General features: G+C 52.3%; 10 protein-coding genes across 10 annotated transcripts; 4 read left to right on the top strand and 6 right to left on the bottom strand.

Annotated features, from left to right (window-relative positions):
• Nucleotides 1-233: 233 nt before the first annotated feature.
• COCCADRAFT_174 (uncharacterized protein) lies at nucleotides 234-890 on the top strand (the record flags this gene model as incomplete). The annotated part of the gene is made up of 3 exons (XM_007708105.1): nucleotides 234-368; nucleotides 437-791; nucleotides 853-890. The coding sequence occupies 3 exons, from the start codon at nucleotides 234-236 to the stop codon at nucleotides 888-890; spliced, it is 528 nt and encodes a 175-aa protein (XP_007706295.1).
• A 1,018-nt stretch (nucleotides 891-1,908) lies between these two features.
• COCCADRAFT_31800 (uncharacterized protein) lies at nucleotides 1,909-2,928 on the top strand (the record flags this gene model as incomplete). Its single annotated transcript, XM_007708183.1, has 3 exons — nucleotides 1,909-2,323; nucleotides 2,381-2,691; nucleotides 2,755-2,928. The coding sequence occupies 3 exons, from the start codon at nucleotides 1,909-1,911 to the stop codon at nucleotides 2,926-2,928; spliced, it is 900 nt and encodes a 299-aa protein (XP_007706373.1).
• A 418-nt stretch (nucleotides 2,929-3,346) lies between these two features.
• COCCADRAFT_21498 (uncharacterized protein) lies at nucleotides 3,347-4,213 on the bottom strand (the record flags this gene model as incomplete). The annotated part of the gene is made up of 3 exons (XM_007708136.1): nucleotides 3,347-3,856; nucleotides 4,019-4,087; nucleotides 4,181-4,213. The coding sequence occupies 3 exons, from the start codon at nucleotides 4,211-4,213 to the stop codon at nucleotides 3,347-3,349; spliced, it is 612 nt and encodes a 203-aa protein (XP_007706326.1).
• Nucleotides 4,214-5,091: 878 nt separating this feature from the next.
• COCCADRAFT_21497 (uncharacterized protein) lies at nucleotides 5,092-6,009 on the bottom strand (the record flags this gene model as incomplete). The annotated part of the gene is made up of 1 exon (XM_007708135.1): nucleotides 5,092-6,009. The coding sequence occupies one exon, from the start codon at nucleotides 6,007-6,009 to the stop codon at nucleotides 5,092-5,094; it is 918 nt and encodes a 305-aa protein (XP_007706325.1).
• An 828-nt stretch (nucleotides 6,010-6,837) lies between these two features.
• COCCADRAFT_80731 (uncharacterized protein) lies at nucleotides 6,838-7,827 on the bottom strand (the record flags this gene model as incomplete). Its single annotated transcript, XM_007708270.1, has 5 exons — nucleotides 6,838-7,013; nucleotides 7,111-7,494; nucleotides 7,575-7,591; nucleotides 7,673-7,721; nucleotides 7,776-7,827. The coding sequence occupies 5 exons, from the start codon at nucleotides 7,825-7,827 to the stop codon at nucleotides 6,838-6,840; spliced, it is 678 nt and encodes a 225-aa protein (XP_007706460.1).
• Nucleotides 7,828-11,273: 3,446 nt separating this feature from the next.
• COCCADRAFT_80638 (uncharacterized protein) lies at nucleotides 11,274-14,608 on the bottom strand (the record flags this gene model as incomplete). Its single annotated transcript, XM_007708269.1, has 4 exons — nucleotides 11,274-11,540; nucleotides 11,606-12,996; nucleotides 13,053-13,494; nucleotides 13,550-14,608. 4 exons carry the CDS (start codon nucleotides 14,606-14,608, stop codon nucleotides 11,274-11,276), a joined length of 3,159 nt encoding a protein of 1,052 aa, XP_007706459.1.
• Nucleotides 14,609-15,815: 1,207 nt separating this feature from the next.
• COCCADRAFT_169 (uncharacterized protein) lies at nucleotides 15,816-17,186 on the top strand (the record flags this gene model as incomplete). Its single annotated transcript, XM_007708104.1, has 4 exons — nucleotides 15,816-15,846; nucleotides 15,901-16,119; nucleotides 16,182-16,815; nucleotides 16,865-17,186. 4 exons carry the CDS (start codon nucleotides 15,816-15,818, stop codon nucleotides 17,184-17,186), a joined length of 1,206 nt encoding a protein of 401 aa, XP_007706294.1.
• A 1,657-nt stretch (nucleotides 17,187-18,843) lies between these two features.
• On the bottom strand, nucleotides 18,844-20,331 carry COCCADRAFT_80547 (uncharacterized protein; the record flags this gene model as incomplete). Its single annotated transcript, XM_007708268.1, has 2 exons — nucleotides 18,844-19,485; nucleotides 19,537-20,331. The coding sequence occupies 2 exons, from the start codon at nucleotides 20,329-20,331 to the stop codon at nucleotides 18,844-18,846; spliced, it is 1,437 nt and encodes a 478-aa protein (XP_007706458.1).
• A 955-nt stretch (nucleotides 20,332-21,286) lies between these two features.
• Nucleotides 21,287-22,008, top strand: COCCADRAFT_80931 (uncharacterized protein; the record flags this gene model as incomplete). Its single annotated transcript, XM_007708267.1, has 2 exons — nucleotides 21,287-21,613; nucleotides 21,676-22,008. 2 exons carry the CDS (start codon nucleotides 21,287-21,289, stop codon nucleotides 22,006-22,008), a joined length of 660 nt encoding a protein of 219 aa, XP_007706457.1.
• Nucleotides 22,009-22,484: 476 nt separating this feature from the next.
• Nucleotides 22,485-24,307, bottom strand: COCCADRAFT_166 (uncharacterized protein; the record flags this gene model as incomplete). Its single annotated transcript, XM_007708103.1, has 2 exons — nucleotides 22,485-23,042; nucleotides 23,102-24,307. The coding sequence occupies 2 exons, from the start codon at nucleotides 24,305-24,307 to the stop codon at nucleotides 22,485-22,487; spliced, it is 1,764 nt and encodes a 587-aa protein (XP_007706293.1).
• Between the last annotated feature and the right edge of the window lie 1,255 nt (nucleotides 24,308-25,562).

The raw sequence follows: 25,562 nt of genomic DNA, 5'->3' as shown, positions 1-25,562 counted from the left end.
AATAGATAGATAGATTGGATCAGGGATCGATCGTTGAGTTGGTTCAGGGTAACGTTGTTGAATTGGGTCAGGGATCGGTATCGTCCCAACATAGATTAGAGATTGATGGATTAGTTCTATNAGAGATCAGCTAAGTAGCTTAGATCTCCAACAGTTTGGGGTCAGAGTTTTGAGGTACGTGACCCCTTGCACCCTTGTTGGCTGAACTACTCAGGAACGCAACCCTGACATTCATGATACAGGATATCGAAGCCAAAATCAAGAAGGACAATCCTGAGTTTTCCATTTACCTACCTGAAGAACCGGCTAGACCAGAGTCCTCAGTTGACCCTGCATTGACTGCAAAGAGAACGCTCGAAACTCGTCAGGTACGTCATATACCCACTGACGCCGCAGTGCTGCTCTGAATCGAACATGGGATACTAAAAACATCCAGAGGGACGTTAATTGCGATCCGAGATATGGATTTGGATATATCGGCGATGTGATAACGGCTAGAGATAATCTGAGGCGTATCGCGGGTAATAGCTGCAAAGCTAGAGCTCGAACATGTATTCGTACACAATGTATCAACGATGCAGCCATCGGTATTTGCAACGACAATTATCATGACATTGATATTCAATGTACTCAAATCTCCGACTGGACTCTTGTCATCGTACAGAGTTGCCAAGAGTCGGTTTGGCATTGCCCTTGGACGCCGGGAGATCAATGCGTCATCCTTAGTACCACTGTCAGAGGACAGGTCTTCTCTCCTGGCAAGACCTGGAATGTCATTGTTGGAAGCTGTGGTATGATAACCATTCTTGAAAGCCCCTCTCGAGGTAGAACTGTTAGACTGACGAGAAATAGGTTTCTTTGGCAATCCAGAAAGACCAGTCAAGATGTAGCTTGATAATGCGGCGAGGTAGATCTAGTTACGCGTATCTAGATACAATGCATAGATTCAAGCTATATCCTCTTAGTGTAAGCACTAATCTAAGTATATATAGTTTTCGAGAACCTACAGTTTACATATATCTACTTCCTCACTAGAAGCGCCTACTATAGCACACTAAGTCATGCCTGGTCAAAGTCTAAGAGACTGGAGGCGGTTGGAAGTTAAGGACGCTCTTTGTATTGCATGGCTGTACAGGTGTACTGCAGGCCGCGCGACGCCTGGCTACAGTTCCTATAACAGGTTGGCATATAACCGCATTGCACGCATCTCTCCCCTCATCGCACCATCTGAACGTTCCGCGCTCCTATCTTTGGGCCTGGGTGTCTGAAGTATAAAACTCAGTTTTGACCGTGTTAGCCTATTATTCTTGAAGTAGAAGCCCAAATTCTAGAGTGATTATCGGTCAAGAATGCATAGCTTGATTAAGATGGGCGGCTGCAAATCGGATGCAGTCTTCGGTTAATTGTTGGTATGCCTACTTCTCATCGGCCCAAAAGGTCTCGCCACATCGGTCTTAGGTGCGCAGGAAGTTGCAGAACGACAGACGATGGAGGCAAAGCGCTTGGCTGTAATATTGTTGAATAGGCCGATCTTCTGGAGATTGGTAAGGTGAAACCTTGCGCATTTCAAAGTAATCGCAGTGTTAGCGGGGCGTTTGATAGTGGGCTTACCGTTGCAAGAAGACACTAGACGGGTTAGGCAATGATCAGTCTGTTTCTTAGGTTAGTGGACGAACTTGGACTCATGCAACCGACGATACCCACAAATTAATATAACCGGTAGGCGGTTCAGCGATGCTTTTGGGTATGGTTGCTCTGTTGGGAGGGGCGTCTATTTCTGGTGTCATCGGTTATATGGAAGGATAATTGTAGAGTGCAATGTTGAATTACACTATATCAACTGATTGAACACGCACATCAAACTTGCAAGTAAGCTACAGGGAATTTATATCGTTACTTGAACCCATCATGACTAGACCAAAGATCCTCATCGTAGGCTGCGGCGCCGTCGGACTGTCACAAAGATACTACCTTTCCGCAAGTGCCGAAATAACCTACCTCGTCCGCCCAGGTCGTTCGGAAGCTTTCGTAGCACCTAAACGCCTTTACGATTACAAGAGCGACAAATTACATGTTCTTGAGGATTACCGTGTTATCGAAACTACTTCGGAAGTCGCAGGAGAGGAATTCTACTGCGTGTTTGACACGCTAGACGGCCACACTGCGCAGTCTGAAGGCGGAACTGCAACGATAAAGAGCGTAGGCGATCTGACTCGCGATAACCCGAGAACCTTCGTGTTTTACGATGCCGCTGGCGTCGACATCGAGCAGCACTACGCCAGCACCATGAGCATATCGAGATCGCGACTCATCTATAGTATGGGTATGACTGCACACTAGCCTACGCCCATTATCTCGATTCTGCTATCTGCAACTCCAGAGCTTGTTGTACAAGCGAACGTGCTATATTCCGCCTATCATCCAAATATACGACTAGTAATTATCAACACGAAGGTTCAAATCACCGAGCTGTTGGAGGCGGTATACCATCAGAACGGCAGGGTGAAGATCCAAAGGTTGCCTGGTATTTTAAGCGAGCTTCCCAGTCTCATCTTGGTGCAATTCATGGTGTGGAATACCGAGGACTGGGTCCTGTATCCACGCTCTCGGGAGGCTCACGAATCATGGGCGCTCATAATTCGGGCGCAGCAAGAGGTCCTGTCGTTGCCGCGGTGGGGATGGATTGGCTGGGTACTATCCTGGTTAATGAGGTCAACATGAGTGACGGCGAAAATGATAGAGGCGCCATTCAAGGGCGGAACACCCCTACCTTACCATGAATTCAATGCCTTTCATCACGGGAGCAAAGTGGTCGAGCAGGATATTGAACTTTTAGAGGGGCTTGTTGCGGAAGGAGAGAGGGCGAAAATGAAGATGCCTGCGTTGAACGAGATTTGTCGGCGGGCACGGAAGAAGCTGGAAAGTTAATGGGTCTCGGCCACATGTCCAAGCCAAGCGTCGACAGCACGCACCTATGAATCTTATCTATGAGCTACGCGAGCAAGCAATGTCAAGATTGGGCTCCTCGAGTGTTTACTCTAGAAGCTCATTTCTCCAGTAGAATAACAGCGCTTCACTATCTATGTTGTGCCTTGATGGCTGGATCGGCGTATGTTGGAAATAAGAAACCGAGTAAATGATGAATGTACATGCATGATATTTGAGATATGGTCCGTGGGATACAGTTGTCATATCTGGATTTTACAAAGTTGCAAAAGGCTCTCTTCTCGTGATGTGCTTTTCTTCTCAGCCGCTCTAGGATTATGGATACTCCTTGTCCTGCTTCGCTGCTTATAACGTGACATCTCAAATTAACCAAACATGCATTAGACAGGCTGCTTTATTTCTATACATCTCCACTAATGCAGCCAGCATGGTTCTTCTTGTTCAGTGTAGGTACACTGTCCCTTTGACTTGTACCGTTCTTTCTCCTGCTTCGCTTGTCCAGCGGCGAATGGCATACAGTCCGGCTTGTGGGTCTGTGTAGTGCGATTTCAGAGGGCGTAAAGACAGAGGGCGCTGCACAACGTAGTCGAGGTGGTTGGCTTTGCGTGGCAGTAGGTATGAGGTCTTCTTCCGATTGCATGTGTTGTGAAGGGTACTGTATGATCAGTGTTGATGTCGAGAAATTAGTGTCTTTGGGCGAGAAAGCGATGTTGCAGGTCCATTTTCGAATTTTTCCCCCAAGGCCCATTTTCACTGGTTCTGTCCACACGGGAAAGTGGACGGATCGTTCCAGGTTGAAGGTGTACTGGCGGGAGGGTGGATGCGGAGAAAGCGAGTGGAGGTGTTGCGAGGGCCGGGGAGAGCCGACACAAGTACAAGAAAGCGACGAAGCATGGAATAGGCCCATACGCTGACGGAGACAAGAGAAGAAGGAACTGACTATCTACCTACAAAGAAGGAAGTTCCCTAGATACGTCTCTTCGGGGTAATCATGGGTTTGTATGGATTTTCCCTTCTTCACAGGGACAACAAACATGCTTCTAAATCACTTCCACATTTCTGAATCACACACCAAGCCCCTTACATAGCGGCACATGGGCTTATTGATTGAAAGATGCAAGGCTGCGCCGCAATCCACAATCTAGGTTTCTGGGAAGCTTGGCGTTGGAAAAAGAACAAAACAGATAGTAAATAGCTGAATTTGACATGGGACGATACCCACAGTAGTACCTACGTATCCCTGGTATGTTGGGTCCTGCACATTCATAGCGGTGTAAGTGTAAACATAACTAGACGAGTAAAAAACGCGAAACGCGAACAGATGTCACGGAACCAGATTATACTTACTACCACTATACCAATCAAACCCACCCGTTCGCAGCTGGATGGTCAAAGCAAAATTGAGCGCACGTGCCGGAACTAAGTAAGTAGTGGTAAGTAGTAGTAACACAATGCCTGTCGTATTTATGCATTCACTTGCACAAGCTTTCCCCTCGTGTGGGATCGTCTTTTGTGCTCAAAACGCGCTACATTAGTGACGCTGCAGATACAAGCCGCCGCGATACGAGTGGCACAGCGGTGGTTTGCTTTTCTGGCATAGTAAGTGGCAGTACTCAGGAAGCGGAGTCTTTGCTTTTCGATACCCGAGTGCGGGTGTTTCTGAGGGGCGTCCGAAAACAAAGAGGGCGAGATTACGTTGTATTCTAGAAGTGGAGAGAACCGCGTGCGACTATTGAATTTCCACTTTGTGATTTGTGTGCTGTTTGGAGAAGGATTGGGTAGACGACGTCTTTCGACGAGATCAATTGTGATGTTGCGCTTAACTATACATTCAAGCGTACGAAAGAGGCAACGTGATGAGAGATATTATTGGGTAGGGCTCAAGGTGCGACTGTTGAATTCTAGACTTGATCGCCATTTCCGTCCGATAAGGGTGATAGACCTAGTACATGTACTTACAATACATGGGTATTCTAGGACAAGACTGTATGCGTGTGTATGAATAGTAACATCCAACACGTCTGAACACATCGAGTGACATGTTCACTCGCCCTCTTGCACTTCAGCTAGTGTGTGCAAAACTTCAATCGCAGATGAATACGCTACCGTACATAGATTCTCCCCACGGAAACCCAGCGTACTCCTTCAGCTGATCAACCGCATCGTCACCTCGACCGTTGCAAATGTCCCTGCAGAAACCGGCATAGCACGGAGCAGAGTTGGTCCAATGCCCCTCCAGAAGCCGCCCAGGCCCTCGCCCCTGTACGTCTTCACAAAACAGTCTCTCATGCTCTTGTACTTTTGTTCCGCTCCAAACCCATCACTCTGCATCTTGCTCTTGATAACGTCAAATGGATAACTGCTGATCCAGAGTACTTCACCCGCTAGTCCGCCGTACGCCGCCACCTTTAGTGTTGAAATCTCCGACCGGTCAATGTTGTTGCGTGCAGCGTCAGAATTCATAAGATATTCGAATGCAGTAAACCAGCACCCATACGCCTGAGCTTCACGCATAAAGGTCACAGCAGTACCGCGGTAGACGCCCCCAAGCACGCCCTGATGTGCCGAGAGCTTGCGTACGCAGTCGATGGGCCCGGTATAGAGCCGATTCGCGCCGTGCGGCTGGGTTTGCAGTCTTATACGAATGTGCTCGATCGGACTCGAGAGAGCCGTGTTGGCGATACCTGCAAAAGCGCCAGCGGCGTAGTACTGCGAGTAAGACAGTTGGGCGGTGCCCGACTTGGCTGTATTGCTGGCCTCGAAAGCGCGGCGCGCATAGTGGAAGCCTCCGAATTGGATAGACACACAGGCTCCGATACCAATCAGGGGCGTTAATGTTCCTTTGTAGAAGGCAAGTGCTCCTTCATTTTGATATATCTTGGTCGCTGCATCCAAGGCGCCTGAGTATTGGGATGTCGTCTGCAGACGGACTTTCACAATATCGAATGGTTGCCCAATGAGGACTTGAGCAACTCCGCCTACAGCACCAGCAAAAAGGTCCTTGAGTGTGCGGGACAAGCCATCCTGGGCGGGGTCCTCGTGCTCAATATGAGGTTTTGACATTTTCCTTTCTGTTCTTACAGTCGCGACTCTTATTATTGTGCGCACGAGCCCTGTGGAGGGGCAGCTGTGAACCGACCAGCCTGCAGGCGTCTCTTTCTTGCTCTTCACCTGGATACGAGATCAGAACGCCTCCCGTGGTCGTGTAGTTTGTTAGATGATTTTGGGAACAGTGATGGTGTTCGAAGGTCTTGAGAAGACCCAAACCCCAATTGCGTGCTTGTGCACGGACGCACGAATAATGTCCTTCGATAGCCGATGGTTAGCTGCATCTGATGCCTCGAACCGGTCATCTTTCGCATGGCATTAAGCTACCATGCTGATCTCGCTTCACAAGTGAGCATGGGCAGTCATCAGATCAGAACAAAAGAATCAGATTGCCAACTGGTATCAGTATATCCCATGGACCCCTATCACCCCGCTAACCAACAGATCCATGCAATGCGTATGTCAATGCGACTCCGGGCCAACGATAAGAGAAACCAATGGCAGCAGACATGACGAAACGCAGGAAAAACAGGGACGCGCACATCAACCAAAAGCTTGTCAATGCTGCAAAAAGATGATGGTCCTTCAAGGGGTGACTACCACCAACGCAGCTATAATACAAAAGACGGAAAGAGACAAAGGGAAAACCAGACAAATGGCCGTTGAGCGAACGTCGTGAATGTAGTTCCAGGTGAAGCATACGCACGAAGACTTGCGTACCGTGTTTCCCTGGCAGGATAGTCCATAATCTTACACCATCACTTACCCCTCTAAAGCAGGGTGGTCTCGCTAAGGGAAACGCAAACACGCAGTATATGTGGTAGGTGAAATTGGAGAAAGCAGCTACCAGCATTTCAGTTTGCTCCAGAAGCTTTGTCTTGGCTCGTCGGAATCGTGCTTTTCGCTGTAGGTATGTGCTCCGGAAAGATTTGCATTTGACATGGGTAGGGCGGCAGTACGGTTTGCGGCGTTCTCGTTTGCAGTAAGTCTGCGAGCTTCTACAACACGGCGGACAAGGACTGTTGAAGGGGTACATGTTAGCGAATTGGTCTCTGGTTGATTCTCTCTCTCCCTCTCCCCCTCGTCCTAGGACAAATGAAGCGGGAAAAAACTTACGAGCAAATGTCTCCTCAATGTTGACCATCTCTCTTGCACTCGTCTCCATGAAGCCGCATTTTCGATTTCGCGCCCACTCCAACCCCTTCTTTGCTTCAATCACCCGTTGACCCTGCAAATCGCACTTGTTACCCACCACACACTTGATAGGTGGTATCTTGCCATTGTCTAACCGGTTGTCTGTCTCCATATCAATCATCTCCATGAAGTAATCCAGGGCATCGAGCGAGTTCGCAGCGGTGATGTCGTAGACGAGGAGAAAGGCATCGGATTGCAAGTTGGATGCCGCCCAGAGACCGCGGTATTCTTCTTGACCAGCCGTGTCGGTGAGCATCAGGTAGTAGGGGACGCCATCTATGGTACGTGTCACCGAGTATGAGTCTTCTGTAGCGGATGTCAGACCAGTGTTGCTGTGAGATGGCTGCACGGATGCCCGTCGCAGACGCGAGTGATATGTGTTGTACCTATTGTAGGGTCGTATCTAAAGACTGCATGTCAGCTGAATGTTGTCTTGCTCGACTGAAAGCGCGCGTGTAGCGTCGCATTGTTTGCGCAAACTTACTCGGACGTCCATTCACTTCTCACAAGCCGTAATGTGATTGAGCTCTTTCCTGCGCGCACATCAGCCCTGCATCCCTTGATGTCTCCTTGATTGTTGCGCCTACCGCATCCTCCATCGCCGCACACGGTAATCGTTATCCTGTTGTTCTCGTCCATGGTGTCCACCTCTTGCGCAGTTTCGATGCCAGTACTCTGCGCTTTTCTTTGGCGGGTTGCAGAATGTGTGATGGTTGTCGCAATCGCGTTTCGCCTCTGTCAGCCCCGAGTTCTGGCTTGCTTGCGCGTCGCCCCAAAAGACGCCCTTGCTTCTTCCTCCCTGTCACAGCGCAAACCAAAAAGCAACCCCAATAGACTACCGTCCAATAATCGAGTCCAGGTATATCGCAGATGATTCGCGGAATGGGCACGTGCAGGTCAGGAAACACGGAAGAAGGAAAGAAAAAAAAAGGTACGAATGTTTCTTCAAAGGTCAAGTCTTGTTATCGCAGTAGTAAGCAAACCAAGCGTGTTCAAATGACAGAGTGCGCAGGGAATCCCCAAAAATAAGAAAGAAAAAATGGCAGGTTACCGTCGCACCAGCAGGATGGAGCTAGTATAGTATGGTAAAGGGTAGGACAAGAGTAAGAGCGAGAGTGAGACACGGATAGAAAGGAGCTCAAGGTGGCGGACAGTGCGCAAACTTTGTGTCCTCCAAGTACAAGTCGAGAAAAAAAAAGTTGGAATAAAAAGAGGGAAAGCAAGAGAGCGAGAAGAGAGCGTCTAATAATACCTAGTCCATAAGCATCACTCCGGTCGGGCATTAACCGCAACGAAATGAGCTGGGTACGAAGATCCCCTCTTTCCAACCGCGCACACACACCCCCATCGTATCTCTCTCTTCCATGCCCATGTCAGAATGAGAAGAAAAACACGAGACTTGGCCGAAAACCGTCGCAAGACCCTGGTCGCGTCCTGGGTGGTTCCAAGAACCAAGAACCAACATGTAAAGTTGGCATCAAGTGAGGCAATGTCTTTACTTTCTCTTGACCATTCCAAGCGGAAAAGCGACTGTTTGCTCACTGTTAGCACGCCCTATTTCTTGTTTTTCGGTCTCGGTCCCTCTGGGTGTTGCTTTCTTACACCTACACCTACTTATACACACGCTTTCTCACGCGCATCCTACCCTCAGCACCGTCCCCCTCCCTCCCTAACCCCCCCCCCCCAAAAGCAAATTGCTCGGGCCGCATGGGGACATGCAGCTGGCCTGGAGGGATCCAGGGGAGGTGACATGCCGGAGTATGATCCTGACTAGTTTGATTGGGTGGCTTGACGAGCCGCCGGGGGACGGGGAAAACAACTAGTGCACGTTGCTGTTAAGTGGCGTTGCCGTGTCCAAGTCCCCTTCCCTCCCCCCAAGTCCTCTGCTCATGGCAAGCTGAAAGTTTATTCTGCACATCATTGCACCAATCTGGTAGACCACGTACATACACAATGGGCCATGATCGCTAGGTGCTAGAGAGACATTCCCAAACTTACGCTACCTGCATTGCGTGTGAGTTACCAGGCCAGGATGTTGCAAAATGCGCTACGCGTGTAAATGAAGAAGATTAAAGTGTTTGCTCGTACACGAGAACCAATCCAATATCCCACTTTTCCTCTTCTCGCGCATTCCTATTCCATGAGAAGAGGCACGCCTTGATTCCCAGAGTTGACCATTCAGCCAGCCAGCCAGCCAGTCAGTCAGCTTCCTTACACCATCTTGTTCTTTTCATCTCTTCTCAACATACCCTGGCATCCGTACGTCCCGGAAATTCCCAAAGAGCCACGCCATGGGCCGGAATCCCGTGTCCACAACGCCGCGACCAAAACAAAAAGGAAAGCCCCGTAGTTCCGGTCCTGATTACGTCAAATTTGTCACGAGTGTCCCTTCTCTATCTCTCGGGAAAATCTCAATGTAAGCAGCAGCATTTCTTAGGCCAACGTAAGACATGTATGCCAAACGGGCGTCGCCCACTAAAAGTCATCGCCAAATCTTGTCGAGATGTTGTGCTAAACTATCTTCTATTTTATATGCACGACTGGTACATACTTGTCTGCTTGTTACCCACGGCGCGCGCGGATGTATGTCACGTTTGCACATGTTTTTCTGCTCCTCTTGGCTTAGCTCAGCATCACCACGCGAGCGAGCCTTTCCAGGCTGGTTACCCGTCCGCTTCACTTTTGAGCCAACGGCACACATGGGCTGGAAATCAAGGAAAGAGTAGGTCCAGACTCGGCCGGGTTCGGTAGACCCTGCGAGCCCGTATCAGCTTCCTTGTTTGTTGCGTGTGACATTGTGGCGTGGTTTTGATGATCACGCTCGGGGAGACCAGAAAGACACCGCAAACACCACAATCAAACTTACAAAATCGCATGATAATCTGATTACAAAAGAAAAGAATTCCAAAAAAAGAAAACACTAATCGTAACACAGCAATGTTTACATATCGTACGTGCACGACTTTTGCACTGCTACGTTGCAACATACTGCACAAGTGTTGCAATTCAACGTCTTCTCTCGTCCTTTCCAATTGCAACCCAAAACTTCCATAGAGTCCAAAACTTTGGGCACAAAGGAAGTTGTTCTTTTGCCAAGGTTCTTGGTTTCGATAGAACTTTGCGTGAAGCAAGGACATAGTCTTCCAAGAAATCGTAGTATAGCTTCCCTTCTATAAGTCGGTCGTAAGAAAAGAAACATGTCACACATGACCATACTCTATACGCCCAAACCTTGAAACACTTATAGTGGTCCGGGTTAAGAGTGAGGCCAAGATACAAATGCCATTTACCTACACGTATTCAGGGAATGCGGGGTAGGCTGGATCGGTCCTCATTTACTGTGCTAGTGGTAAACGGCACATGCACATGTGTTTATGCAGGGTGGGAAAAAATGGGCCAGGGGGTACAAAGGGGTCGAAGTTAGTGGATGGGATGGTCCCTGGATCACCATCATCCTTGCATTATGTCCTGCCCTTGCCGCCCTTACAGATGCACACACGAGCCTAGATTCCATGCTTGTGATAGATTGATTGATAAATTGACTGATATCATGCGTATACGCGCCCACGTGATTGCTTCCGCCTTGATAACCAAACCCATTCGTCGTATGTTCTGTCATCGCTTCTAACAAGTACACGATACCTCTCAGGCGCAAGAGAAGTGAAAGGATGAGGAAAATAAAAATGTGACAGCCGGTGTCGTTGCACATCGATTCCTCTCCGGCGTAAAAGAAAACTATCCAATATGTACAGCAAGACTAATTTTGCGCTGCAACACCCAGTCAGTGACAGGAATAAGCACAAGCATTCAAATACATAAGATGATCAGGTGAAATGTATCCCAGTATTCAAATCGCGAATCATAAAGCAGAAGACACGGCGCAAAGGATAAAAACAATAAGAGGTGGGGACAAAAGGAACAGGAGAGAGTCTAAAGCGTCTCAAGTATCACACATATGCGACCACCATGGGGTTGCAAAGGCCGTTTAAAAAAATAGAACTGTGTACTGGGGTATCGTTTGACCAAAGACGAAAATGACACGAAACACAAGAAGAGGCGCAGGAATGAGAAAAAATGGTCCGTCTTCATGAATCCGGCTCGGTTACCTCGTCGATCGCCGGTGGTGGAATGAAGCCCTGCGCAGAAGCTATTTCCGTACGTGCCGCTTTGGGGGCATGAGATTCGCTAATACTGCCATGTTGCGGCGATCGTTTACTGGGTGTGGCCATTGATGTGGAGGGACTGAATGCTTGCTGTCCGGCCTCGGACTTTGTTTGGTGGTGACGCGGTGAAGCGCTCTTCTTGCTCTTGTCGCTTGTGGCTGAGGATGTTCTCGGCGATACTCGTCCTTGCTATAAGAAGACTGACATTAGTACGGGTTCATCTATACAGCAGTGGCACAAGACCCATGGCTTACCTGCTTTGCCCATCGCAATCCACACGAATTGCACAGGTCACGATTCCCAGAAGGTCCTCTCCGCCACTCAGGAGTTTGTCTCGTATGGCAATTTGCACAATCCTTTTGCATCTGTCCAGCACCCTTTCTCCTCTTTCGTTTCTTCTTGGCTGCCAGCAGCGTCTGCACCTCTTCTGCAAGATATCGATTCCGCTTTTCCATTTGACGTAGCTCGTACTGCCAGCTGGTACTTCTTGTCGTCTTGAGCTCATCAAAAACGTTGTCGTCCGAAGCAAGACTTTGATCTTGGTGTCCGATCTGCAGACCGTTGTGGCCGGCAAATGTGGCCGGTGACTCTTCGGTCGTCACATAGAGGGGATTTGTAGTAGTTGTTGATGGGGTATTGTTTCCAGTGTCGCCAGAGTTTCCGTTATTTCCAGCCACAGATCCTGGCATAGGTGAGGCTCCCCCTAACATGTGTGAATCTCGCTCCTGCTTGGTGTTTGTGTACATGGAAGGGCGACCAGCGGTGCTGTTGCGTGAGTACTTGAGGAGTCGTGTTTGTCCGACAACAAAGGTGGGCTTTTGGCCTTCGACAGCATCTCCGGGATAGATTGTGGTGAAAGCCTGAAGTACTTGGCCACGCTTGTTGATCATCTCGTGCTTCACTTCGCCCTTTCTGCCGCCTCTTGCAAATTCGAGTATCCGCCCAAAATTGACCTTGGACTCCTGGCGCATCAGAGACTGAATGCTGGTGCCAACCAGATCTTCTGGTTGCTTGTCCAGGAGCTGTCGTACATTTGACGAGACGTATAGGAACATACCAGACGTCGACATCTTGGTCCACAGCTCATTGTCGCCGACACCACCAGACTCGCGCACAATGGTCTTGCTCAGCGTGTAGACCGGGCGCTCACGTCCGACAAGGATGATGCATTTCCGGCCCTTGCCCTGCTCGGTATGCAATGAACCATGGCCTTCGAACCACATGTAACCACTCTTCTTCCGCCGTATCCTGAAAACGACATTTACAGAGGCGCCGCTTGTCGTCTCTTTCAACTCTCTGGTGACTGGGACAATGTCGCTGGGGTGGCAAACAGAGGATAACGCTGTTCCAACAAGCTCGCTTGGGTCGTATTCTAATATCCGGTTACTGGCAGGCGACAAGTACAAGAAAAGACCCTTGAGCGATAATACATGCACCACGTCGTCGCAGTTTTCGAGGAGAACCTTGTCCCAGATGCGTCTCGTCATTTCCGAATCCCCACCTCCACTATACGCAGCAAGGACGTTGGACACTTCATCTTTTGATATTGTTTGACCTTGTTCGGCTTGTTGTGGTTTGAGGTGGTCGCTAAAAACGTAACTTGGTATAGACATTCCGCGCTGGTAATTGACTCTGTAGGAACCGTCTGTACCACTGTTAGCAAAAATCTGGGGGGTTACAAAATAAAATTGCAAAGCCTACCCGAGTTCTTATTCGTCATTGCACCCGGCTGTTCCACAAGATCGACCTGGAAACCGATGAAGAATTTGGTCTTGCCACCGGGCTCCCAAGCGATAGGGATCATGGTCAAAAGGTTCATAAAGGGCTGTCCACCCCTCCGATAGTTGATCAGACTGATTTGTGCCTCTGCACGATTCTCGATCATATTCTTTAAATAGTAGACTGAGTCGTCGTCGACATAGTTGCGCTTGATGCCAGATTCGACCTTGCCATCAGGGGCTTGCAGAAAGCGACAATTTCGCCCAAGAATCATATGTCGTGTGTAGCCGGTAAGTCGTTCAAAGTTTTCCGAGCAATATACGATAGGGATATCGTCCAGCTCTGCATCGCACACGACAAAAGCACAGGAAAGGTCAACGGAGCCGATATCGATCTGGGGGTCAGGTCTGGTGGCAACTCGCATCTGCTTTGGGGTTAGTTTTGACGAGCCATGTACAATGGCTAAGTCGTGAACTTACCAATACGGCAAGCATGTCAAATCCGGTTGACGAATATGCGTTCTTGAACTGTGTCTTCATGTGAGGATTCTGGTGCATGGTTGAGGGAAATCCGCCAGCGGGTGTCTGCCAGGGAACGTTGGATTCGCGCAACTGCTTGTTGATGACGTCCTTGGGCAAATCCTGTGCAGGGTCTTGTGCTATAGGCTGTTGGTTGCGCAGGGAAGCCAGTGTCATGCGTGTGGGGACGCTGTTGGACGAGTGGCGGTCGCTCTGAGGCCTGGAGTGGGAACGCATGCTGGCCTGGTCTTGGCTGAGTGCTCGACTGAGGTAGCTAGATCTGCCCGACTTTGGGTCGGGTGTATTATTTACCGAAGGGCGCTTGAAATGGTCTTGGGCTTGTGTGGAAGGGGTGTTGTTGCTGCTATTGTTATTGGTGTTGGCGTTGGTATTGCTATTGTTGGTGTTTCCGTTGTCCTGTGGAGCGGTGGGAATGGAACCGACAAAGTCTTGGTTAAGGGGAGAGCCAAGTAGGGGAGAGTTGAACTGGTTGCCAGGAAATATGTTCATGTCCGAAGGCATCATGTTGAGCGAGTCATTCATATCGAGTGACATGTTGATGCCGTTTTGATACGACGACATTTCCATGTCGAGAGAGGTTTTCTGGTGCATGGGCGAGGCATAGGCCGAGCCCGGGGCGGTCATTTGGGGAAAGGGCGATGCCTGGCCTTGGTACTGGTTGCCAATGCTGAGGTCGGTTGCGGGAAGTTGGTCGTTCTGCATAGCAGCCGTGGAGCGTGGGAACGAGGCGGTGCTGGAGTGCATGAGGTTGTCCATGGTGGCCGAGGACATGTCGAAACGAAAATCCTCCATGTCTCCGCCATTGGGGTCGCCAAAGTTCATCATGCTCAAGCGGCGCGTCTCAGGGCTTCCCAGGTTCATCTGCTGCGAGCCTCGCGCGAAGGGCGGCATGCTCCGCCTGCGGTTTTCCTTGTCGTTCTGGGCGACCATTGAGTCGAGCGACTGGCCCTCGGACATGTCGAAGCCGTTCATGGCATCGGCCTCGAGGCCCATCATCATGGACCCGTTGTTGGCCTGGCCGTAGGGCCGCGGAGGGTATGGGTAGCCGTTCATGGCGGGCAGTGGGGTGGGCGGGAGACTTGGGCGGCGGGAGACAGCGTCGAGCACTGGGTTGTGGGCATCCAAGAGGGCGGCAGGCGCCCGTGGGCGGTGTTGTGCGCTATCGCTTCTGTGGCCCAGCGGTGCGTTGTGGCGGTGGTGGCGGCGAGGGCGGCGAGGGTGAGGAGGGTGAAAGTAGCAGAAGCAGCAGAAACAGGCGTGGCGGCGGGGGTACAGGCAGCAGCGACAGCAGCGAGCAGGGCGAGACAAGTGGCATGCGAGGGCGAGGGGCGGAGAGCCAGCTAGGCGCAGGCCATTTGGAGAGGCCGCGGGATGTGGTCGGGCAGGTCTGGGGGTGGGAGGGGGGGGTGTGGGTTGTGGAGGTTGGATGTGCAGGGCGAGATGTGCAGGCTGAGTCGAATGCGCTAGCGGCCAAGAAGGACCGGGAGCGGGATAGTTGCAGAAGAGCACGGAAAGATGTCAGTGGCTTTGGCGCGCAATGCTCGGGGGCCTCAGCACGGGCGGTGCGGCCGTAGCAGTGGTAGCATGCGCACTCGCACCACGCATACACTACATACATGGGCTATACTTACTGGGTGTGGACACAGACGCAGACACAGACGCACATACCTACATGGACATGTATACTAACTACTCTGTCCACCACCCACACAGGGCCCGTCGCAGCACCAGTCGGGCCAAAAGCAATGCGGCCATTAGTGCAGCCAGCCAGTAGCCAGCAGCCAGCAGCCATGAGGCCTGTCAGCAGCCAGCAGCATCAGCAGCAGCAGCAGCAACAGCAGCAGCAGGGACCACACAGCGGCCGCCATGGGATTCTGGGAATGCCATGCCTGCTTCTGTCATGACCTGCCCTGCTTGTTCTTCCGAGTGGGACCGATGCACGCTCAACCGGCGCCGCTCCCCCCTCGCAGTGCCCTCGCCGCCATGGTGGTGCCCTCGCAGCTCCTCCGACGCGGCCCACGGCGGGCAATTGGGCGTGGGCGGCCTCGCATGCCCGTCGCCCATGCCGCCAGAGTGGAGAGGCTGGTGCTGAGGCTGAGGACGCCGCCTTGCCCGGAATGGCCTAGCGCGGCACGGGGCTTGGCGTGCCGCCCCCGGCTGCGAGATTTTGGCACGCCTGCGACTGCACGACGTGCGCGCACACAGCATGATCGTGAGGAGCATTGCCGCCCGCACTGGTATGTATACACGCCTACACCCACTCTGCCCACTGCTCACTCTTCACCCCCCAGGCTCTCGGGCACTCGCCCGCCGCCAGTCCCGCCCGCTGCGCCGCTTTCTCTCCACCGACATCGCCGCCATCGAGGCTTCGACCGCCAACAGCCTCAAGCAGCTCCAGTCACTCGAGGCCCAGCTCAACACACACCTCGACCAGCCGCTGCCCTCAATTGACCCCGAGTCCCAGCCCCGCGACCATGTGGCCGCCCAGTACCACCTGTACAAGCAGCAGGGTACGCCATATCTCACCTCCACCACGCCCGCATCGCAGCCCTACTAACATGACATGCTCCAGCCAAGATGCTGGGAAAGCTGGGGTCCGACATTGCCCCGCACTACCGCCCGCACACGCTGCTCAACCACCCGCCCTCACCTGCCGACGTCACTCTCGAGCTGCTGCTCGCCTCCGAAGCCCACCAAGGCCATGTCACGTCGCTCTGGAACCCCGCAAATGCCCGCTACATACACGGCATCAGGCAGGGCGTCCACATCATCTCGCTCGAAGTCACCGCCGCCCACCTGCGTCGATCCGCAAAGGTTGTCCAGGAAGTCGCCCGCCGGGGAGGCATGATACTGTTTGTGGGAACCCGTGATGGCCAGGACAGGGCCGTTGCCAGGGCCGCCGAGCTGGCCAAGGGCTATCATCTGTTCGAGCGCTGGATCCCCGGCAGCATCACAAACGGCCAGCAGATCCTCGGCCGGTGCAAGACAAAGGTTGTCAACGAGCTGGATGAGGAGGTCAAGGGCTTTGACGAGCAGCTCTACGACCGGCCCGCCCTTCGCCCGGATCTAGTCGTGTGCCTGAACCCATTGGAAAACTACGTCCTGCTCCACGAATGCGCCCTGAACAACATCCCAACCATTGGCGTCATTGACACCAATGCCGACCCCACTTGGGTCACCTACCCAATCCCGGCCAACGACGACAGGTAAGAGTGCTGTGACGAACCATTGTTCCTGCTACTGACACTGCCATAGTCTGCGCTGCATCCAAGTCATCGCCGGCGTGCTAGGTCGGGCCGGGGAGGCTGGCCAAAAGCAACGTCTCGCGGCCGCTGCCGAGGGCAGAATTACCTACCGTCCCGCACAGGGACTTTCGCTAGCCGGAGCAGACGCCGATGGCGACAAGTCAGGTGCCTCGACGTTGCGAATGGGCGAAGCCGCTCCCAGAGGGGATGTCGCCGAAGCAGTCCAGAGCGGACTTGAAAACGCAAATCAAATGGCCGTGCAAATGGACGAGGTCAGCAGCCATGAAAGCCACCGAACAAGGGGTGGCCGGGATATCAAAGTCGTTTCGTAGAAGGGAAACCGTTGCCATGGGCAAAGAGACCAATGCAAAACGTGGTTCGAGACATCAGAAGAAACGTGTACACAAAACAATGTGCACCTGCTACCTCGATTGAGATAATGCTGCAATAGTCCAGCTCTCTGCGTTGGAAAACAAATCCTTCAAACAGAACCGCACGACGCTGTCGCCATGGCACTACCAGCGCTAATACGCCTTATGGCCCCCCTGTCCACTCTTATTTGCAACCATGACACCTTCCTCTTCCATTAGAACAAACTGTATTATTAGCTGGCAAGATAGGCGAGCCCAAAGCAAAATGTTGAAAAAAGACATTGAACACTCAAGACGAGTCGGCGTGGAGAGACGTTTGTTTCTGGTGTAGTGTCGACCTAGCGTCTCCGGGCCCCAGTAAGTAAACTCACACCCATGCATCTATTCCCATGTGCCCACATGGCCCCTCCTCGCAAGCAATAAACGAATCAAAAAACCCCCGACGGGCAAAACAAGACACGAGATGGGCAGATTAGGCAAGGGGAAAGGAAAGGGTAAAAGTAAAATAGGGGGTTGGGCGGCTGGCGCGCCGAGGGCGGTGATACAGTGTTCAAAGAGGTTAAGAAGCAAAAAGAAGAAAGCAAGGAAGAAGGAAGACAAAAGCAACGACGAATAGGGGTATGACGTAATTCCGCTGACTAGCCGCACGATGCAGATCGGGAAAAAGCCCCAGAGTGCCACATGTGACGAGTTAAAATGTCCGATTGATACTGTACGTTTCGATCCCAGCCGGACTTGCTCACAGCACAATACACTTTGGTCTAGCCACGCTCTTTTTTTTATCTGGGTACTCGACATGCATGCATATAACAAAGTCGCGCACACACACACATACTCACACGCACGCGCGCGCGCCCACACCCGCGCTTGTCCGGTCAATATGGGCAAATGGAGCCAAGTTTCAAACACACCGCCGTTTATGCTGCTTGTGTTCCTGTCTTGTTGTTCTTGTTTGCGTGTCTGCCTGCTTCTGGCCCAAGGTTTTGTTGGTGTTGTTGTTGTTGTTGTTGTCGTCGTCGTTATTGGAAATTGACCACGCGACAGGTCAATTCTCAAAACAAGGTTGGTTTGCGAGAATGAGGAGAAAAAAAGGGGCGGCGCGAAGTATCAAACTATGTCGAGTCACGGTAGCAAAGGTTAAAACGCCAACAAAACAGCCAAACTTGGGAAACAACAAAGAAGAGAGAAGAGAAAGAGAGAGAGAGAGAGAGAGAGAAAAAAGAAGAGGGTGAATATTATTACGATAACTAGAGTGCTGTACATGTGAGTCCATGTGTATACCTGTGTATGCATCTGTCTCTCTGTCCGTTTTTCCCCTCCCTTGCCCGTCTTATTTCCGTTTCCTTTTGGTCCTTGTCTTTGTTGCAATGCGTGATGGAACGAGGAGGGCAAAAAGTCAAAAAAAAAAAGAGAAGAGAAGAAGAAAGTAACAACAAAACAAACGACTAGAGACAAGAGCCTTCTCATTAGCTAGAGTATCAGCAATGAGAATATCTAGAGGCTGCGTGCACGTGCAGAGAAAAAAAATGTTTTTTTTTGTTCTACTGCTTCGAACCACTGGCCTGGGTGTTGAGAGTTCAAAGTACCACGGTCGCCCAAGCACCAGAGCCTTCAAGCCCTAGTCAACGTCGTCGGCGCTCGTCTCGCCAGCTGTAGTAGGTGTGCTGCCAGCAGGCTCGGCCGCCTTGTTGTAAAAGTCGAGTTTGCCTCCGTCTTGGATCACTTTCAGGCGGTCGTATAGCGAACGCGCTCGAATATACGGATCCAACTTCCAGTAATTCTGCCTCAGCTGCTCTGCTAGCACGTCTCTTGCTTTCCTCTTCTCTTCTAGCGACGCGCCGTCACCTACACGAACCCATTCGACTACTGTAGCCTCGTACTTGTCTACAATGTCCTGCCTCTCCTTTTGCAGTTCTTGCTTCGGTCCTTCCTCCTTCATCTTGTCATTCTCACCAGGTACGGGCTCCGGGTATTTGTACTCCCACTTTTCGTCTCCGCCCAACTCGGTCGGAATCTGCGACTTGGGCACAAAGGTGCTGAAGTCCTGTACGTTCTTTACAAAGTGTACTTTGCCGGCAACAACAGGATCTAACCATCCCTTGAGCACAGCCCAGACCGCGTTGAACACCCAGGGTGCGCGGTAGACCAAGACGGTTCCAAGAGATTCGGGGTAGTTTGCTTCAAAACATTTGATCATAAACTTGACAGGTGTGTAGTCCATGTTGGCCATGGAAAAGTCGGTCATGTCGAAAACGATGGTCTGTAGGCGTCAGTCTAAACACTCTGCTGTCTCATCATCACCTCAACATACGGCTGTATCAATCGGCGGCCTCAGCAGCATGCGCGCCGTCTCGATCAAGTAGACGGTGAATCTTTCCAGACTCTCTTCAGTCTGCTCACCAGCCTTGTGTAATCTTGCGCGAACAAAGCACATTGGCCTTCCCTCACTATCCAACCCGTGCAAATAGCTCTTGCCCATGCGCAGTTGCGCCAGGAAGTCGTCTGCGTTCTTCTTCTCCTTTGCGTCCGTCGCCGTGGTCTCGAGAGCGGCAAGCTCACCGTTCTTCATGATGTCGTCGTCGACATGCATTTCGTTCAGCCTCCACTGCATTGTTGAGATCATCATGACCAGCGCCTTCTCAACGTCCCATTTCCTGGCGCGCAGGAAGCGAAGGAGGAGCGCATCCGGATGGTCGTGCTTGACCATGCTCCAAAAGGTTTTCCGGAGCTCCTCTGGGGGAATGTTTGCTATTGCGGCCTTGAACTCTGCAGTCTGGCCAAACTTGTCATCTTCGGCAGATATGGATAATTTGCTTAGGTCTGCAGTAGGAGTCGACGCTTCCGACGTAGTCGACGATTTGTCGTCTGCACTCTTGTCCCCCTTGCTTCTCTTGAAGACATGCAAACGGCTCTTCTTCTTGTCCTTTTTCCCGTCTGCTGTAGGCGACAGCACTTCCTCGTCGGCCGGTGCGGCTGTCCCGTTTGTTTGGTCCGACCCCACCTCGACGCCAAAAATCTTTAACACGATGCCCCAAAGCTCGCGCAGCTTCTTCTCCTGGTCGGGTGTGAGGGTGCCCGGTCGGCCGGCTGGGGTGTTTGGCGCCATGACTAGATACGAGTCTGCAAAGTCGTAGGCGGCGGCGGACTTGGTCGAGCGAGGGGCTTTTGCGGTCTCTGCCCCTGAAGAGCTTGGTACAAAAGGCACAAGAAGAGCGCCGCCAATGGCGAGACCTGCGACTACTGCTACAGCCCAGAGGTTGAGCCCGCTGTTCTTGTGTGGTGTATGTGTCGTGCAGTGCCGGCGATGATGTGTTATATATGCCCGCGTGACTAGGCGGGCGGGGCTATAGGAGGCGAAGAAGGGGGCGTGGAGGTGGTGGAGAGGATTGGCAGAGGGTCGAAGCTTTATGAAGGAGGTCTGCAATAGTTGTCGCTGGGGCTGTGCGCGACGCAACATGAATGTCACTTTGCTGAGGCTCAAAGTGAGCGGGACTTGTGCCCACTAGGGTGACGTCGGGCGGTGGTGCCGGGTCGGGCGGCGCAGCAGTGCCTTCGCGCCTTATGGCGGAGCAGACACGGACAAGCAAGGCGGAGGGGGAGACGGGCGAGACGGCGGGCCGCCTGAAGGGAGCGACTCTGGCTAAATCGCTGACCTCTGCGCGTGCGAGGGGCATATGTAGGAAAGTACGCATATGCGTTCACAGGATGCGATGGGCATATGTAGGGGAGAATGTGCATTATCGGTACCACCGACTCGAGCAATGCCATCATCGATGCAATTGTCCTAGCGCGTGGGGGCGGGCGGACGGGCAGGCGAGCGACCCTGGTTATTTTGTACGCATAGAGCTATGTAGGTACGCAGGCATGTGAGTATACACGTGAATACAGCCAATCTGCATTCCATCAGTGCACCGTTGGCCTCGAGAGCTCAAGCAGCCCCTCGCGTTCGTGTGCCATTACTACATACTCCAGGGCCCTGCCCCTCAGCCAACAAGAACAACAAAACCAACACCACCAACACCACCACCACCACCAACAACAACAACAACACCCAATCTTCCATGGCGTCCACAACACCTACAACAACCCCCTCCTACCGGCGCACCCGTAGCAAGTCCCCTCGCTCCCGCCCCACGACGCCCCTTCGCCCTTCTTCGCGCTCCTCCCTACGCGACTCTTCCCAGCGCGGCCGTGCCGCCTCTGCTTCCGACAATGCGCTCCAAGGTCTCCAGGATGGCTTTGCAGAGTTGAGCGACGCCATGGCAGACCTCGAGCAAAACTTCGTACAGCTTCAATTGATGCACGAGAGCCTGGCCCGCTTCTCCGAGAGCTTTGCCGCTTTTCTCTACGGCATGAACATGAACGCCTTCTGCGTCGACTTCCCAGAGGTGCGTAGGACAGCGTCTCAAAGCGGAACCATGGTACAACAGCTACTGACAACCATCTCCAGGCCCCAATCCACGAGTCCTTCAAGCGGCCACAGAACCAGCCCGACGGCGGGGCTGCTAACCTCAGCCGCTCGCTGGGGCCAGAAGACATGGAGGCGACCTTTTTGACCACCGACACATCCTTTGTTGACAACCCCCCAAGCAGCAAGACTCCATCCAAGCCTCAGACGCCTGCGCCGGCAGCCAAAACATCGGGCCTACCAAGAGGTAGGGGAGGCATACCACGCGCTGGCGGGCGCGGCGGTATCCCTACCCGCGGCGGCACCACAAGGGGCGCAAGAGGCGGTACAGGCATCGCAAGAGGCGTTGCCGGCCGGGGGCGAGGAGTACGGTAAAGAAGCTGCGGGGTGCTTGGAATTTGACGGCTTTACATTTGATACCCAGATGAGTACTACACAGTCCATGAAAATCTATGAGATAAACCAAGCTTAATTATTCGTAATTGCTCCACCCCATGTGCCTCCCAGAGCACTCGCCGTCATCAGTACCAAGAGCGTGTGTCCGTTATCCAATATTGATGATCATTATGAGCCGCTCGTTGCCGAAGGAACCCGTCCTTCCACTGCCCTGCCATTACCGCTGCCATGATTGCAACAAACAAGGGTATTATTGCAGCTATCCAGGCTGTCGCCGTCCTTGGGGAAATGGGTATACTGCAGCAATGTCATGAAACCAAAAAAGAAAAAGAAAAAGAAACATCGGGTCGTAAACAAGGGAACAAGTGGGGTATCAAAGGAAAAGTCCAGCTTCCAGGATGCATGACTATTAGAGCAAGCCAGCGTGCTCGAGACTGATACTGTCTAGCAAGCAATCAAGCCAAGACACCAGTGTGGCTCTTGGACCATTGACTACTGCTCTCCTTGCGCAAGGCCCAGCCCTTGATGGCTATGACAACTGTGGTCCAAGCCATGAGAAGCGCGGTGAGTCCCATGACGACTGTGAAGATGAACATGGCATCCAGGTTGTATGATTCGAGAGCTGCAACGGTATCCTTGTTGCTGACCATAAAAGTGATGCCGCCTGAGATGAGACAGAATGCAGTCACAATCTCGGTTGGCGGCCGGGATGGAAGGAAGGATGTTGGCGGCGAAATGTACAGGGTGATGTAGGTGAGAGCACGTGCAAGTGCGAAGCCCATGAACATGGACCCCCATTGGCTGTGTATCATGGTCGAAACCATCGAGTCCTGGTGGTGAGAGCTCATCATCTTGCCGAGCAGCATAATGATCAAAGCCGGCAGAGGGTTCATGGAGAAGCGGTACTGGCGTGGCTGCTGCCATGCCTCGTGTTCTACAGAGGCAGCCTGCGAGGCCGCAACGCCGCTGTTGAGCAGATCGCGCATTTTGCTCGACTCGATGCACATTCCCAACTAGGAAGGAGATTAGCTAATGTCGCGCTAGAGTGAAGGAGCCGTGACAAGCCACTTACCAAACCACCACCGAAGAACATGATGGAGATGGAGACGTGCTCCAAGTCCTGCGCAGTCCAGGCGTCGCCCCATGCAGCCAGATGCTCGAGGAAGACGTTGGTACAACCGTAGAGAAAGATGACAAAGGATTCAGTAAACTCCGCCGACGGTAGCGCGGCTCGCCAACGACCAACAACCTCCTTGGGCGGCTTGACGTTCCACGCCCATCCAAAGTCTGCAAATGCGCCCATCCACCGGCCGAGCGTGAGGAAACCGTACACGAAGAAGATCCCTCCTTTGACCGTGTGCGCTAGAACATTGAAGACGGCACCTCCTCGTCCGATGCCTCCATAAACGACAGCACCACTGACAATGGCCACGAAGCCTTGGATCAGGATGGTACGCTCAACCAGGACATAGAAAAATCGGATCGCTTTCAGTGTACGGCCCACAGCAAAGCGGGCGACGTTGCGAGCCAAGAAGCGGTCGACGGGCGTGTTGTGTAGAAGATGGTGCTTTTCATTATCATTTTCACCAGAGTCATCGTCATGCGCATCATCATGGTTTTGGCCGATAAACTGCTGGACTTCGGACTCGACGCTGGGTGATGGGGATGGGTCGTACAATGAAGCCGAGTTTCGTTCGGTACCTTGGCCAGAATCGCCCGACCATCTTGATGAATCCGAGAGCTCATCGTCCTGTACACGCTGGTATCTGAGCATATTTGCAGCAGTCATGGAGTGTTTGAATTGATCCTCGACCGACTCCTTGTCGTGCATGCCAGCATAGACCTGGACCAGAGCCAAAAACACCCATGCCGAAGCAATCCATGTAATGGCCCAACCAGCCTTGCGGTGCGCGTTTCCTGCATACATTTCTGGTGTCTTGTGATTGTAGACGAGGCCAAGCACAAGCGCAAGTGCATTGGTAGCAAGGAAGACTAACTGCGATAGCAGAGTAAAGCGCGAACGCGAGATACTGAACATGACGGCTATTGGTAGGACAACGACCCAGGCCAACACTTCGAGCCCAATGTGCCAATACATGAGCGAAGCATGCTCAGAAAGACTCCAGTAGCCTCCGAAGCCGGCTTGTTGAGGCTGCGCTTTGGGCATATCATGCGCATTCATATCCATGGCTTTGTCGCCACCATGGGCGACTGCCAGCGGCACAAGCTCTAGTAGCAGTGCCGCAGCAGCTATCGCAAGACCCCTACGGTGCCTCATGATGAGTGTATTCAGTAGGAATGGTGTAGTCTTGACAGGAATGCGATGCGAAAGCGCGAGTAGAAGGGAATAGAGGAAACTGTGCGACTCGGTTGTACAGCGAGACTGTAGCCGGTAGGTATGTGCAGCCAAAGAAGCAAGAGGAGGCAAGGTGAATCCAAGGGAAACAGCAAACGGAAAAGGTATCAAGTACTGGTGTACAGCCAACTGGCCAGCACTACCAGAGGGGGTGCGCCTTGCATGTATACTACTTGGGCCGGAAGTTGCGGAACTGTGAATTGGAGCAGGTCATGGCTACGCGAGTTTGTCAGCGTCGAGAATATTCCGATCGCATTGCATCGCGTCTTTTGCCAGTTGTGACGTCCACATGGCCGAGTGCAGTTGTCTTGCCCAAGGTGGGTCTGGACATGCACAGACCACACGCCTACTCCCCACCCGCCGCCTCCCACCGTCCCATCACTCATCAGCCATCAGCCACCGCTAACGACCTTGTACTTAAAAAAAAGGACCCTCTCTTTACACACACCCAATCCAATCCCACGGCTGAGTCTTTGCCCTGCCAGACACCCATATGGCGAGTTCCAGGACGCAGCGTTATCCTTTGCCGCACCAGCACTCGCTGCATCATGCCATGGCGTGGCTGCGACCAACAGGTCAGAAGGGCAGTCCAGCCACTTGGGTGGGCTTGGATCCCTCTCACCATCCGTATCGATCATCCGCTCTTTGCCCTGGCATTCTTTGCATCGGATATTCGTCTACTATGTTCATAGACATGTGCAGTATCGTGATGCTCGGCCCGTGCAGGATACATCGGAAGCTAATACGTTTGTATCCGCCTGGACCACCTGTGAGATCATGGCTACTAAATTTTTTTTCTCTTAGTACCCGTGGTGGTGTGCAAATTTCAAATCACCACCTACTAACTCCAGGCTTTGTCCGAGCCTCAGGCGTTCAAGAAACCATTGGCGCTGGCATGGATCAGCATCACGTGGGCCACGCCTCTACCAGTATTCCTCAGAAGCTTTGCTCGCACTTGGCAAGGCGCGGTCAGGCGACAGGCGACAGGCATTGTACATACGCGCTGGCTTCGATGCTCGTCTACTCTGTCGCCATCCGCCCGCTTCCGCCCTGATATACGCTGAAGCTCACCGTGATGTAACTTGGCCAACTTGTACCCAGATGTAACTGTCATCGGTTTCTACCATCCGTAGTCCATGGCTTATGCACACAACCCAGACTTGTTCTGGTAGTAGGT

The sequence above is a fragment of the Bipolaris zeicola genome (genome assembly GCF_000523435.1).
Source record: "Bipolaris zeicola 26-R-13 unplaced genomic scaffold scaffold_0, whole genome shotgun sequence".
Lineage (NCBI taxonomy): Eukaryota > Fungi > Ascomycota > Dothideomycetes > Pleosporales > Pleosporaceae > Bipolaris > Bipolaris zeicola.
This window is presented reverse-complemented; position numbering and strand designations above follow the sequence as displayed.